This window comes from Pelodiscus sinensis, chromosome 2 (genome assembly GCF_052426305.1).
Source record: "Pelodiscus sinensis isolate ZL-2025 chromosome 2, ASM5242630v1, whole genome shotgun sequence".
NCBI lineage: Eukaryota > Metazoa > Chordata > Testudines > Trionychidae > Pelodiscus > Pelodiscus sinensis.
This window is the reverse complement of record NC_143053.1, coordinates 222,771,057-222,787,666: the sequence shown is the minus strand read 5'-3', so window position 1 is coordinate 222,787,666 and position 16,610 is coordinate 222,771,057. Positions and strand designations below refer to the sequence as shown.

Here is a 16,610-nt window from a genome sequence, read left to right as displayed (position 1 = left end):
CCTAAGTTTAGGAGAAAAGCAGCCAGAAATGGAAAGTGAAAAATAGGTAAACACTTAATATGAAGTATTTAAATTGAAATGATTCAGGCTCTGTATTGGAGAAAGCAACAAAAATATAAGTGCCTTTACTGCTTGAGATGATTTTTCAATATTTATTCCCTATGTGTGTCATACTTGAAATAAGGCTCTTTTAAAGCATGAATTCAACCTTTTTGTTTTAATGATAGAACTTGCCCTCTGCTGTGGTAAGCCATGTTTTAAACCCTCAGCCAGGAGAGAGAATTCTGGACATGTGTGCTGCACCTGGGGGGAAAACAACCCATCTTGCAACACTAATGCACGACCAGGTAAGAAATGTCCTTCAGCATTTTTTGTCTTGGTGAGGAAGGCTTGACTTGCATTTCATTAATATGGCTCACTTTGCTTATGTATTGATATCCACCGTAGGGGAATATAAGCGAGTAGTTAAGTCGACTATTCACATCTTCCCCCTTGCTGCCTCTGTATCAGAGGGGGGAGCTGGTGCTGGGGGAAGCCAGCTTAAAAGTCGGTTTCCCCTCCCCCCCATGTTGTCTCCATAGTGCTGCCTGTTCTTTCCCTCCTCCCCCTGCTGCTCCCTCTATAAGAGGTAGCAGCACAAGGAAGGAGATAGTGGAGGCTGCCACAAAGTAGCCTGTGCCCATGGTGGGCCTATCAGCCCAAAGGGCCAACACCAAACTGGGCTGTGGATTTGCTTCACAAAAGAGTCGATTAGGGATAGTTGCTTTTATTAATCTCACTACATCACTACTGTTACAGGCTTAATACTGCCAGATGGTTACTCAGATACTACAAAGTAATACGTCAATAAGCTTAGGCAGAGCAATGCATAAAAGACAGCTACAGGCACTTGGAAATGCTTATGCCCCTTCAGTCTGCTGGGAGTTCTGTTCTGGTCACCTTGTTCCAGGCTGCAGTGGATTTGGTCCAGCTAGGGGGATTCAGGGCATCCTCCAAGGTCCAGGTCCCTGGTGAGACTCCCAGAGGGGCGGGACTCCCAGTGATCTTATATGTTTACTGAGTGTGCGCAATTTGGCCCAATGACGCTCTCAACGTTTCTATGGGGCTGAGAGCCGAGGTCATGTTATTCATCCCATACAGGGTTCTCTGCTAGCAAGCATAGGGAGTTTGTGCTGGTAAAGGCCATCTGATAAAGAACACCTGTTGTTTTCGCTAGCAGTGCTCAAGGCTGGCCTAAAGAAATACAGAGGTAACCTCTGCAGGCCCACATATTGTTTACAGTACAGGGCCCAGCCTCACTGGGAGCAGAGGCTGCTTTGCATCCTGTGGAGAAGTCCCTGTCCGGGGCAGGGTGTCCCAGTGGGCATCTGGGACCCCCCTATGGACAGGGGCTGCTTCCAGAACAGCCTGTGTTCATAGCCAGCCCTAGCCACCGCGGGATCCCAGTGGAGTTAGGTCCCCACCTGGCTGTTACTACATTTAAATAGCAGAGCCGCAGCAGGGATAGGTCCTGGACCCAGCAGGAGCCGGGTTTGCTGAGTCCCAGCTTGTGCTGGGTCCAGGACCTATCCCTGCTGTGTCTCTGCTATTTAAATGTAGTAGGAGCTGGGCTGCCTGCATTGCAGAATGCCAGAATTATTGAAATAAATAGAGGTCTTCCTTATCATGTAGTCAATACAAATACGAATACTTAATACAAATAGAATCCAATTTGCCTCAGTTTGATCTTAGTGGACATTTATGATCAATATCTTTAAAAAAGGTGTTTGAACCTTGGTTTAGCAGAAGTATTAATGTGTAAGGTAATGTTGAGGAATATACAAGAGCCTTGAAGCTGAGGAGGTACAGGGAATGTAAAGAGTTATTTTTAAAGTGCCATAAGACACCACAACTCTTAACAAAACATAGAAAAATAAAGTCCTTGCCCTCAAGGAGTTTTTCAGTCTAGAAGACAAAACAGAAAATATAAAGGCTTCTGATTTTAACAGATAAACACTGTTAAAACACCCCAATGCAGAAAAGAAAATCACTTTTTATCCAGTAGATATTGGAAATATTGGCTTGTCTAAACAGATAAGCAGTGTTGAGTGCAGGGATGTGATTTCTAAAGTGAATGAATTTGTTTCACGTTAATTGGTCCATGTAGCCCATGCTGGCATACACTAAAGATTCCCTGTTGAACCTTAATGAATGATGCAGTTTGAATTGTTACTTTATTTAAGCACGCTCTTTGAGTGATTGCACAGTCACAAAACTGTGGTACCTTTCTTTCAGTGGTACCTGTTTGGCTGACTTGAGCACTCTCTGCTGCCATGCACTGCTGTGCACTGATATAAAGGGTCTAGCTGCCCCTGAGCTTCTGTAGTTCCTTCTTGCATCTCATGATGGTCATTGGAATCACTCGGCTTGTCTTAGCAAGTTATCTCAATATGTGTGTTCATTGTAAATTAATCATAGGTAGTTTTCTAGGTAAGTGGTTCCCAACTTTTCCTTCATAGGCACATCCCTAGAGTCTGGATCAAGGGTATTCTATCTGCTATCCAAAATCCATAAAACTGGAAATCCTGGGTGGCCCATCATCTCAGGCATTGGCAATATGCCAGCAAGGTTGTTTGGCTAAATTGACTCTCTCCTCAAGTCTTACACTACCAATACTCCCAGGTGTCTTCAAGACACCACTGATTTCCTGAGGAAACTATAATCCAGGCCTACTCAACTTTGGAAGCCCTAGGGGCCACAGTAATACTCACAGCACAGCTACGATAGATATAGAAACTCTCTACACCAGCATTCTACACAAGAATGGATTACAAGCCCTCAGGATCTGTATCCCTGAAGCTGTGGCAGCACAGCTGGTTGCTGAACTTTGCCTTTGTTCTCTCCCAGGACCATTGAGGATGATTTATACCTTCAAGTCAGAGTCACTGCCATGGGTACCAACATGGCTCTGTAGTAAGTCAGCATTTTTACAGCTGTTTAGAACAATGTTTCCTCAGCTCTCATCCCAAAGTGCCCCCCTCTGCTTTTACTAAATTGACAATATCATCATCATCATCTGGACCCATGGGAGGGAGGCTCTTGTTGAAATCCTGGTGGAATTCTTCAGTTTCTGCTCCACCATCAATCTCAGCCTGTCCACACACAAAAATCCACATCCTGGATACTACATTACAAGTAGTGATGGTCACAAAGTAATGGTCACATAAGTGATGGTCACAAAGACCACTCTACCGGCAACCTACTGACCATTATACATGCATATTTTCGTCTTCAGCTTTCATCCAAGCACATTACATGATCCATTATCTACAACCAAGCCCTAAGATACAACCATATTTGCTCCGATCCCTCAGATAAAGACAAACACCTACACTAGGGTTACTCAACTTTGGAAGCCCCGGGGGCCACAATGATACTCTCAGCGCATGCCGAGTGCTGCAGCTTGTGTGGTTGTATATGTGCAAATATACATGCAAATATATGCAAATAGCATCTTTCATACAATGCCCCGGCGCGCCTGGCACCTCCTCCCTGGGGGCTAGAAACACTGACATGCTGTACCTGTCTATTCCAGCCAGCCTGTCTGCTTGCGTCTTTCAGTGCTCACGCCAGCTGGGAGATGCCTCACTGTTGTGGAGCATGTTCTCAGTGGAGGCCATGTTCAAAGGATCCCACCCGGGGGGTTGTATGTTGAGCTCCCTGTAAATCCAAACTGCACCGCAGGCCACAAACAAATGAACCGCAGGCCACATGCGGCCCACAGACCACATGTTGAGTACCCCTGACCTACACAATCTATCAAGCATTCTTGAAATTACAATACCCACCTGGAGAAGTGAAGAAACAGATTGATAAAATCAGGTGGATACTCAGAAGTCACCTACTATAGGACAGACTCAACAAAAAAAGCAACAGAATGCCATTACTACAGCCCCCAGCTAAAACCTCCTTTACATTATCAAGCATCTATAAGCCATCATAGATAACAATCTCTCACCTCTTGCGAGGCAGGCCAGTCCTAGCTTACACACAGCCCTACAACCTGAGATAAATACTCACCACCAGCTTCATAGCCCACAGCAGACACACTAATCCAGGAACCGGTCCCTGCAACAATTCCCTTTGCCAACTCTTTCCATACATCTACCCTAGTGTCACCATCACAGGACCTAGCCACATCAGCTATACCAGTGTATCCCAATTTTATTTGGCAACGGAACCCTTTTAAGCTCAAAAGAATTTTGCTGAACCCCTAATAGTCTAATATAAGGACATCAGCGTTGAGTAGTGACATCGTTACACAGGGACACTTATCGTGGCAAACAAAAATGAAAATTATTTTCAATAAAATTCATAAATGCTTAAATATTCATTATTATTTTTAAAAAATAATAACATGTTATTGTAATGGAATTTTCTCGAAGAACCCTTATTTTCACTTCGCAGAACCCCGGGGTTCTGTGGAACACCATTTGGGAAACACTGAGCTATACCATCAAAGGCTCATTCACGTGTGCATCTATTAATGTACTATATGCCATACCATGCCAACAATGCCCCTCTATCATGTACATTGGACAAACCAGAATGTGTCTACACAAAAGAACAAATTGACACAAATCAAACATTAAGAAGGGCAACATACCAAAATCAGTGGGGGAGCACTTTAACCTCCCTAGAAACACAGTTTTTCACTTACAAGTTTCCCCCTAAAAAAATCTTCAAAAATGAATCTGCAAGGAGAAACTGGGGAGCTGGAATTAAGATGCAAATATGACACCTGAAAAGAGGTTTAAATAGAAATAGGGAGTGGTTTTCACATTGCAATAGGTAATTTCCCTTTCGGGTACTCTCACCTTCTCATCATGCTGGAGATCAGTCACATCCAATCTGATTTAATTAGCACTGATGTGTCACTCCTCTCTGTGTATCCCTTTTTTCTTTTCTCTTCAAGCATCTGAGAAAGTGAGTGTTATCTCCTGAAAGTTTATGCCCTATTAAATTTGCTAGCCTTTAAAATAAGGAGTCCAGTGACATTTTAATTATTTTGAGGCACAAAATAAAATGAATTCTTCCTCTCACTGCCTGTTTACCACCCTTCCCATTCACAGTCTGTATAAAACAGTTAATGATGTTACAGCCTAACAAGTATTTTCAGTCGTCTTACATTCATACCAACAAGATACACATTTTTTTAAAAAAATGTTTGATCTACAACTAATACAAAAGTTACACCAATAAAGAAACCCGAACTAATGATATTATGCATCAAGACTTATTGTGTTACCTTTTAATCTGATTAGGCCTCAACTGGAATAGGGATGTTAAATTTATATTAATGGGCTAATTAAATAGTCAATGCAATTTGCATCAACTATTTGATTAATCAAGATGAGCGCCTCCACCTCCACCCTTGAAGTGTAACAATAGTCCTGGGGCTGTTGCTACACTTAAACAGCAAAAGCACTGGCCCTATGCTCCCCATAGAGTTTCAAAGTGGCAGCACTGCGTGGAGCCTGGGGTCCCCAGCTGACCCCGGGCTCCACACAGCGCTGCTGCTTTGAAACACTGTGGGGAGCCCTGCATCAGGCTTCACATGGCATTTCAGAGCAGCAGACACACATTGAGCCCAGGGTCTGCTTTGAAGCACCCCGTCCTCTTCCCCCACTCTTGCTGCCTCTTTCTTATAGAGGCAACAAGGTGTGGGGGGAAGCAATTAGTCAACTAGGGTGTTGATTATCTGGTAAGAATTTGCTTATCAGGCAGTCGACTAGTCGTTCACATCCCTAAACTGGAGTACTGTGTCCAGTCCTGGACACCACATTTCAAGAAAGATGTGGACAAATTGGAGAAGGTCCGGAGAAGAGCTACCAGAAAGATTAATGGTCCAGAAAACATGACCTATGAGGGAAGATTGAAAGAACTCAGCTTCTTTAGTTTGGAAAAGAGAATACTGAGAAAAGGACATAAAAGCTTTCAGGATCACCTGAAATGTTATCAATGAGGCAACTTATTTTATCTGAAAAGGGGTCTTTTTCAATATACTTGACTGCATGTATATCTAACATTGCTGTGACAATTTCTTTGCGTGCTGGCAAAATTAATTTGTCTGCAATTGTAGATTGTTTGGTCTTTGATACAAGATCAGTAATCACATGGCATGCTTCCAGTGCTTTGTCAGAAAAAGTTGCATTGTGGCATTTATCATAGGCCACTCTTAATTTTGCCTCATGAACATTAATCAACGAATCCAGAACAAGCTAATAGGGTTAAAAATAAAACACCATGGCAGCTAATGTTTGTTTATGATTTTTTTTGTGTGTGTGTGCCAGAATTAACATTTCCAATAGTGAAAACTAAAGCTGAATATCGGAGCTCTGGTCAAAAATATATTCAGTAGATAAAATGACACACATTTGAGAATAATTAGATGGCAAGCAATTAATAATCATGTCATCTTATTCCCAAAATAGTTTTCCCAAGTGTGTGTAACTTTCTCTACTGTCTTTTAAATGCAATATAGTTAAAGTCTCATGGCTTTCAATCTTCATGTGGATAAGCACTCTGTATTTTTGGTGGTATGTCAGTCAGATTTGTGAAAGGCCAGGAAAGGTTGTACCCTCAAATAAGAACGTATCTGCCTTGGACTTGAATATAGTTTTGTGAAAGTCAGAGAGCCACTTTTTGACCCTTCACCAATGTGCTTTTTACAACATCATTTTCTAAAAGTGGCTTTTCTGATAACTATCGCTTTGGTCAGAAGGGTGGCCAAAATGCATGCTCTGACATCCAAATTGCCTTGTTCAAACTTTTTTTAAGGATAAGGTGTATTTGTGCTCTCATCTGAGATTTTTATCTGAAATGGGATCTGATTTTCATATTACTCCAATAACTTACTTTTAACCTTCTGCATTGGCAATGTATGAAAAGAAGGAACTGAGGGCACTTGATGGGTGGCAGCAGAAGGTGCTCATACTATCCAAAAGATACCACAAAGGGAAAAATTGCCAATGACTGTGCACAGATTGTATGCACACAGAGTGGAATGAACATTTGAAAAGAACAGCCATTACGAAAGGTTAGTAACTATTTTCTGCTGTGTTTTTGTAAAGCCCTCAAAAATTGATTTTGGACATTCAAATAAAACTCAAAAATTGCTAAACATAAACACTGAATAAATGAAATTAATAACCCTACCCCCCAAAAAAATCCTGGAAACCCTGATTATAAATACCTTTATGGGAGAATGGATCAGATGAAATGGGACCTGGATATATTGTGAGTGCTTTTATGTTAGAATTCTTTATGTTAGAAGGCTTAGTGAAAATTGTATGTTTGACAAAAGGAGATAGTGTATGTAATAGTCTATTACATACAGTTGTATGAAATGTAACAGTTAGAGGAAGACAAAAGAGAAAACACAAGCACATTATCCTTCAAAAATAAGTATGGGGGAGAGAAGTAAGGGCTTGCCTGTATCAAGGCATGTTCCGTCTGAAGGAAAGGACTATGAGAGAGGAAATCTATTTTGTGTGTGTGAGAGGAAATCTTCTTTAGTAGTTTCAGAGAAAATATAACATTTATTAGTCAAATTGTCATTTTTAACTAAAATGGTGTAATGTAAGAGATCTTATGGTTTGCAGCAAAATGAACTTCAGTAGTTATCCATGCATTCACAGTAGGACTCTGCAATGCTTTAAAAACCCCCACAGTTTGCTGCATGTGAAAGTCTAATTGAAATAATTCAGGGCTATTCGACTTTGGAAGCCCTGGGGGCCACAATTATACAGCACATGCCGAGGGCTACTACATATGTGTGGTTGCATATACATGCAGATATATATGCAAATAGCTTCTTTCACACTGACAGGCATGAATACAAAGATTAAGGCAAGACTATACAACACGCATGCCCCATTTAAGTCAATTCTGTTAGTATTAATAAAATGCAATATTTACCTGTTTTCCACCCAGTTTGCACTTTTAATGAGCAATGATAGTCGAGGAGTTTAACTACTAAAATGTGTATCAACAGAAGACCATTATATTGACTACTTTTTTGTTTTGGCTTTCACCTATGGGCCGCGTGTTGAGCATCGTGTAAATTCAATCTGCGCTGTGGGCTGCAAACGAACAGGCTGTGGGCAGCAGGCATCCCGTGGGCCGCGTGTTGAGTAGCCCTGAAATAATTGATGCTTACAGAAGTGGCCAGCCCTGTAATACAGGAAAATGGCAAACATGCATTAGACATTCAGTAGGTAGAGCCCTGAAATTTACAAGTGAAGTGCTTCGGTGTAGTGATGAAGAGTTTCTATATAGCAGTGTGCCTTTGCCATTGATTTACTTCCATTTATGTTTTTTGCATATGCACACATTTTTCACAATTTGATGATGTATCTGCTAATTTTAGACATTAAATATTTTCAATTTTATAAGGAAAAAATTCAACCAGACACCAACTGCAAAGGTAGAGCTTTGGGAGAATACAATTGTTGCACTGGAATTGTATTAATTAATGTATTTCCTGACCATGTGTCTGCTTTACTTTTCTGCTTGCAAAGTCCATTTTCCACCTCCCCCATGCCATATTTATCATTTCCAAATTGTGTTTTAATAAATAGTTTACATTTCCAAAATGTCTTAATGAAATCTTGTGATGAACCTCTCTAGTTCAGCATCCTCAGAACCTGACTGGTTTTGAACCAGCGAATTTGCTGAACCACAGGAGGTCACTGTTGTCTAGCAGCATTACCAACACTTCCACTGCTTATTGGGATCTTAGAAGAGATTTAGAGGTAAATTAGAACTAAACAACAGCACAGAACATAGAGAACCAGGGCTGGTGGCTCTGAATACACTTTATGTGACCATGGGAAACTTGGCCACTCCCATCATAAGTGGATAATTGGCTAATTGGAATCATGCCGAACCAGAGAATGCCAGACTAGAGACATTCAATCTGTACTTTTTTTGACATTACTTTAGCACTCTATCATCCATACATTATAATTTTACATCAAATAATTAAACCACTTTTGGGGACAGAGTTCATTAAATAGTATTAATTAAAACAGATTGGTAAATATGAAAATATTGTTGATTTCCTTCCCCCTATTTTTAAAGAACTATTAAATGAAAAATTTCTGACTAGTTATAGAGATTATCAAAACCAGGACACATTTATGAATGTATTAATTATATTTTTGTGATTTAAATACAATTACAAAACTTGGATTAAAATGTTCTCATCAGAATTTGTTTTTAAAATGGAAAAAAAATGTGTATTTTGAATTTGAGCTTAAATGAAAGGTGACAGATATTGCCACAGCTTACTCATCATTTTAACCACTACTTTTGGTGCACATTTCACTTTTTCAGGGTGATGTGATAGCCATGGACAAAATAGCTAACAAAGTAAAAAAAATCAAGGAAAATGCAGCATTGTTGCAGCTGAATTGCATTAAGGCATTTTGCTGTGATGGAACTAAGGCACTTGCCATTGGGAAGACCGAGGATGGACAAGGTAAATAAATGATTTAAAGAATTTTGATTATCTTTTAGAAGAAAATGATTTTTGCTGGTGTTGTTAAACTGGCCACAGTATCCAAAGTCTTTGAAACTTTTGCACGTATTGCTTTAACACTGTGGAATATCCTTTTACTTTCTACTCTTCTGCAATTCCTATCAGTTTCTCAGCACTGCACACGGGAAAACTCTTTAACTGTCCTTATTCATTCCTTCTCCAGCTAACATAGGCGAGAAACTACCTATTAAGCCTTTCTTCATTATACTGTTTAAACCTACACTCTTAAGTTTTTTGGCTTTTGTCAGCTGTGTCACATCAGTGACTTTGGCAGATCACTTCAGCTCTGTATGCCTCTGAATCATCTGTAGAATAAGGATATTAATATTTAACTCCCTGGAGTACAGTGAAACTTTGTTAATGTTTGTACAGCTGTTAGATGGAAACTGCTATAGAAGCATAGACCATTACTTTTATTTTAGGTTCATTTCATTTGATTTTCTGAGGTGCTATTTTTATTATTCTGTTCCCAGGATGGAAATTTTGAAATGGTGTATTTTTGTCTTTGATTCTTTTTAGTTTGCTATGCTAATTAAACTGTACCTTTTCAAAAGGGAACAGTTAATTGCCTTTCCCTGGTAATTCAGCAAGGACAGTAGCTAGTAAAACTACAGTTTTGCATAATTCATGCATTTTCCACATGTGAAGCAGTCCTTGTTAATGCCCCATAGTTTTCAGTCAGATTGATTTCCAAGGTCAAATACAACATTTTCATAAAGTTTTTCAACAAATACATACATATTTTATGATAGTTGGTATTTAGTGCTTGCACAGGTGAAGAAACCATCGCAGTAGAAAGAACCAGTCAGAGTACAGATAATATTTGTGCAGACTTAACTACACACCTCTGCACTGAGGTTTCTCAAAATGCTCTCTATTTTAATCCACAATCTCTCTTGGACAACAGTTATAAAATAGGGTGATTTGGGTAGTGCTGATATCTGACTGGGTAGCTTTAGGATGATGCCACCAACTTATTTTTTACTTGTGATCTAAATTGATTTTTTGGAAGGCATTAATAGATACAACTTCTTCCCTCACTGGCTACTCCACGATGTATGTGGGGAAACAGTTCCTCTTTCATCTAAGGTCCTGAATTGAGCTGTTATCCTATTCCTGGTGCTGTAAGAACTTCTGGGTTGTAGAACCTAGTACAGTACAGGAGAAGACACAGATTCATGGTAGGGAATTGTAACTCCAAATAGTATTCTTACTGTAATTTTTGGAGCCAGATTTTGTCACATTCCAGAGCTTACAACCAAAGTACAGTGTTTTTTTAAATATTGTACGTTCAGGACATTAAATTAGGGTTGAGGAATGCTAAAGCCTAGGTTGATCTCAAATTATTGAAGTTCACAGTGTTGTTAAGATAGTGCTAAGTACAATGCTTTCTTTTCAGGAATGAAATCTAGATAGTCATTACTTGCTGCTCCTTACTTGTGGATTAGTTCACTTCTGCAAACATGATATACAGAATACAAACCCCTTCATGGCACACAATCAGTTATAGCTTCTCATTATCTATGGGTGAAGTCTCAAGAGAAGAAGGCTCTGTGCAATGTATACTTAACTGGTTTTGCCACTGTTCTTAAAAAAATTAATTGCCCTTTGCAGAAGGCCCTCCGTTCTCAGCAGAGTCATTTGATCGAATTCTTCTTGATGTTCCTTGTAGTGGGATGGGACAGAGACCAAATATGGCCTATTCCTGTACTCTGAAAGAAGTGACATCATATCAGCCATTGCAACGCAAGCTTTTCAGCACGGTATGTATGAATCATTAAAGTACTAATGAAAACTACACATAGTTTACAGTTAAGGGTTATATAAATGCAGCTTACCTCATCTGAATACAGTCATCCTTCAGTTTCTCCTGGCTCTCTAATACTTGGATGCTGTGATGTACAGAAGTCTTCCATCCAGGGCAAATAAAAGCCCAAAATAAAGGACTTCCAAAAAATAATGCTTCCCTGTTCCTGTGCTGACTCCTTCCCTTTCATTGTAGGGGCTATTCCAATTCTTTGCTACTCCCTGGGTCTTCAGTTCTTGCACTGGCACCACTGATGCACCTTTGTGTTCACCCATCCCTTAGTGCATGACACAGCCTAAGCTAAATGTTTTTTTCCTCTAGGGTCTTCCCTGATCATTCCTCTTGATCAGAGAGTGAAAGGACTGTGGCTTTCTTCTCATCTGTGTAAGCCAAAATTAGGCCTCTAAATAACTAGGTCTCAAGCCTGTGCAGCTGCTTTGTTGCCCCAGGTCTTGTCCTACACCTGCTTCCTCTTCCCCACAAATCAAGTCTTCTTCATAGTATGTAAGTCTCCTTTCAGGTCCTGTCTAGTGTTCCCTATAAGCTGCGCAGTAGCACAGCTTCACAGGTGATCAATCAGTCCCGCCCAGTCAGGCTCAGGGCTCCGTGGACGGGATCCTGTGAAGCCATGCTGCCATGCAGTTTAGAGGGAACACTGGTTCTGTCGTAGGCTTCTTGACACACATTGCCCTGTTTAGGTTCATTTGCTAGCTCCCTCTCCACAGAGAATCATCACAAAGCTTGGTATGCCCTTGGAGAGCCCTTCTCAACAAGTTTCTATTTCTTCCAGCTCTTCCCTGCCATCGAGAGACCCACAACAGACCTTCCCTCATCAAGGGTGAGCCCCATCAGCAAGCTGGTGCTTTTCTCCAGCTCCCCATTGTAGACTACATTAAGTCTTATGTTAAACTTAAAAAACAACAAATGGTCTGGTAGCACTTTATAGACTAACAAAACGTATAGATGGTATCATGAGTTTTCGTGGGCACAGACAACTCCGGTCATTTGAAGAAGTGAGCTGTGCCCACGAAAGTTCATGATACCATCTACATGTTTTGTTAGTCTATACAGGATAAACTTAAAAAACAACAAATGGTCTGATAGACTATAAAGTACTAACTCGGCTACTCCCTGAGGTCTTATGTTGTTGTTCTTGGGGTCTCTTTCATTTGGAAATTATTTCTGTCTACATATCTTGCCCTTCTTTTGAGCAGGCCTTGCTTCTAGTCATAGTTCCCAGCATACCTGACCTAAAAAGGCTAATACTGGAGTAGGAATGTGTTTGGCACAAACTTGCCCCTGAAAGGCTAGCACACTCTGATAGACAGATACACTTCACTGATAAAAATTTCAAGCTTCAGTTGATATCCACACCCCTCTCACTGCAGTGGAATTACCCACCCATCTCTTCTGAAGTTGAGAACTCTACTATTTCCTATATCATCAAATCTATTTGGGGATTTCACATTTTTGTATCCTCTTCTTAAACTAGTTTACATTTAAGGGATGCTCTCTTGGATAGACTGCAGAGTCAGTTGAATACTAGGAAGTCTTGGTACTCTGGTTCCTACGAGGGATGTTAACAGGTAGCTGGCTAACCATTTAACTAATAAGAAATTGCTTATCGGTTAACTGTCCTGGCTAAAAGCAACAAACCTCCCCTCCTCCCAAGTGCTCTGCATTTAAAATTCAGGCTGAGTTTAAATTACGAACATTCAGGACAGCCGCCAGCCGCCCCATACTCTGTATCAGAGGCAGCAGTGCGGGACAGCAGCAGCCCCAGTCCATGCATGAGGGGCCCTGAGCTCCCCATTTACAGAGGTTGTTCTTGCATCCCACAAAGCAGCCTCTGTCCATGGGGCACCCAGGCGCCCATGAACAGGGTCTGCTGCTGCACAGCAGCCTCTGTCCATGGCATGCTGGGCTTGCCGCAGATAGAGGTTGCTTTGTGAGATGCTGGAACAACCTCTGTCCACTGAGAGCTCAGGGCCCCCCGTGGACTGGGGCTGCTGATGCCCTGTGGGTGTTATGATTAAAAGAAGCACACAGGACATTTTTCAGGGGGATAAGGAAACACGCAGCATATGCATTCACATGCACACGCTGATGGAATAATTACCAGTCTGTTGCTCGACTCAACTTATTGGCCAGATAAGTTGAGTACGAGGGAGGAGCCGGGTTCTTGTCAGTCCAGACTGGTGCTCCATGATCTTAGCAGGACAGAACCTGAAGAACCATACTGGACACCCAGTCCTTTATAGGATTTTCCTTCCATGCAAGTTTATGCATTTTGCCTTGTCAGGCCTTAATCAGTCATTCACAATCACAATCAGTTTTTCTATGACATATGTTTATCTGGAGGTTGTTCTCGCAGTCATCTAATATCAGTGTGCTGATGACCCTTCCGGGGTGTTGTCTTCTGGCGAAACTTGTTGTTTGTTGCCTGTCAGGGGATGCTTGCCACTAACTTCAGGGCTCGTCAATCTGCCTCGGTCCGGTTTGCGTCTTCCGTGTGCTTTAGCTTAGCTGATAATTATTTGGTGCTTCTGAGTTTCCAGCCCCTCCTCTGACCATTTGGTCATGCAGTGGCCTTCACACTTATCTCTCCTAAAACATTCTCTCTCTCATTCACACAAACAATACATTTACACAATTGCAGCGTGGGACAAAAGGGTACTTTTATTCACTTTAACAAAGTTACAAAGTCTTTCAACATTACGCTTCTTTCTGTCTATTACAAGGCATCACTGACATCACTATGCATTACAATATTCCATCCCTTCACTTTAATATCAGACCATGCTAACATCAAAAGAGCTGGAGCTAAGTTAACAAAGCTGCCTGGCCTGTCTGTGGCCTACATCTTGTGTTTAAGTTTAATCCAAACCTTTTCCTATAACACACATTCATTATGACTGACTAATTTATTGCCTACAGAATTACAAGGCTACACAGGAGCTGATTTTTAAACTAGCTCCCCTCATGGATCAGCTTCCACCTGATACAGAGGCAGCAGTGTGGAGTGGCAGGGGGCATCCTGGGAGTGGGGCTGGGAGCGCACTAACTGCCAGCCCCATCCCCAGGGACCATCAAATAACCATGTAACTGCTAAGAATGGTTGTGGTTATACAATTACTAAAATAAAGCCTTTTCCGACCGATACTGTAAACCTCGCTGCACGAGGCATAAGGGATTGGTCGGAAAAGCTGACCAGTCCCCGTCTAGACTGCCGCTTTTTGCCGCGGCGGCACTTTGCCGGCAAAAAGTGGTGGCCATTTCTATTTAAATGAAGTGTGGGATATTTAAATCTCCACTTCATTTGCAATAGCGATGTGCCTAATCTGCATCCCTCTGTTGGCAGAGGGGTGTAGTTTAGACACACCCCTGGTCTTTTAGATCCCTACTACCTTGGTCAGAACAAGATGGGAAAACAGAAGCAGTTGTGTTCAGCTCAGTTTTCCCATATTCACATCTGACAGAGTTAGAGGAAGGAAATTTTAAATCTGTACCTAGAAACCTTCAGATACATAATACAAGATCAATTGTGTGCCCCTTTCAAAAGGCTTATATTTTTCTTAGAGATTAATCTTAGAGCCTAAGAACATCTTAGATATATAAAATTTCTTCATATTTGAGCTCGAGTAACTAAAGTATAATAATGTAATAGGAAATGACATTCTTTTCTAACCCTTTTTTTTGTTCCTTCATTTTCAACAGAAGATAACAGACTAATAATTTCATAATATGTGGGAACAAAATCAGTTGTCAGTCAGTGATCAGAAAACGCCATGTCCACATTTGGCTTTTGCTGATGAAAATAAATCCAATCTACATCTGGATGAGTTACACAGAGATTTCCAAAGGGCTGTTTGGAAGGAAGAAGTCACTTCCCTCATCCCAGGAAGCTCTAATGCTAATAGGGCAGGAAAGGCTTTCTGATTGGTAGAATTCTGTAATGCAAACACTCGTCTTTCTTCTAGACATGAACTTAGAAATGTTAGGTCTTTTATTGCATCCCTTAAAAGGGACAAAATGTCTGTATACAATTAGCAGAATGCCTGAGTCATAGACAGAAAGATTCTGGCCTAAATATGTGTTACATTTACCTACTGTACCATAACAGTTCCAAATACATATGCAAATCATAATTAACCTTTAAGAAAACTTACTTTACTACTGTATTGCACAAAGTAATTACGCATATAAGTTTCAGAGGGTAGCCTTATTAGTCTGTTCCAGCAAAAACAATGGGCAGTCCTGTGGCACCTTAAAGATGAACAAATTTATTTGGGCATAAGTTTGAGTGGATTGGAACCTGCTTCTTCAGAAGCATCATACATTTGTTAGTCTTTAAGGTGCCACAAGATTCCATGTTGTTTCTGAATTGAAGTTGTTTATACCATGCAAGCTGAACCACAGTCTCTTTCTAGGCAGTGAAATTGCTGAAGCCAGGAGGCATTTTAGTGTATAGTACATGTACAATTACACTGTCTGAAAATGAGGAGCAAGTCGCCTGGGCCCTGGAAACTTTTCCCTGCCTGCAGCTTCAGTCACAGGTAGGAACAGTTTCATTTTACTACATGCAGTTCAGTATGAAGGTTTTATCATTGAAATTTTAAGCAATATGCCAAATAATTCTTCTGCAGAAAACTACTCTGGAAACAGTGAAGAAATGGTGTATGTGACTTCATAATTTCAGGCATTTTTAGTTTCTGCAGATATGAATAGTGTTTGGATTTTTATACATCTATTTATAATAGCCGTGCCATGACACTTAAAATACTCCTTGCTGGTGTGTGGTAAGATATTGCTCAGAAGAATACAATAAAGTACATTTAAAACCACTGTGTAGCAAATACTGAAACTTCTGGTATGTAGTATCTATAGGTAGTTAGAAATGGATTTGCAATTAGAAGTACTTGAGGAACAGGAAAGTCTTGTCACTGGTAAGTGACAACAGTGTTGACCAATGAAAATAGTCTTCGATGAAGTCTTCTGTTAGCATCCTACATGCTGTATGTTGTTGCAGTATTGTACTTTGTAACAACTAACATCCTCCTCTCTTCTCCCCCGTCCAGGAGTGCTCTGCTCCGAGCCTCCCAACCCCCTTTAGGCAGGGTCGGGGGGCTGATGCCCCCCCCCCGATTTGTACAGGACATTGCTGTCTGTTCCCATTCATCAGGGAGGGAAGGGACAGTGCACAGTTGCTGCATTCTTCAC

The 16,610-nt window shown here is 40.9% G+C and overlaps 1 protein-coding gene across 3 annotated transcripts in view; it reads left to right on the top strand.

Moving 5' to 3' along the window:
* Positions 1-16,610, top strand: part of NSUN6 (NOP2/Sun RNA methyltransferase 6) — a 51,104-nt gene that overhangs the window by 28,731 nt on the left and 5,763 nt on the right. For 2 of the 3 annotated variants that reach the window (XM_075922481.2, XM_075922479.2), the window contains exons 8-11: positions 228-347; positions 9,379-9,523; positions 11,198-11,346; positions 15,821-15,946. In XM_075922481.2, the coding sequence (XP_075778596.1) occupies positions 228-347; positions 9,379-9,523; positions 11,198-11,346; positions 15,821-15,946 (540 nt within the window). Of the gene's footprint in view, positions 1-227; positions 348-9,378; positions 9,524-11,197; positions 11,347-12,180; positions 12,396-15,820; positions 15,947-16,610 lie in introns of those variants that run through there. The other variant, XM_089776724.1, reaches the window with a different exon arrangement.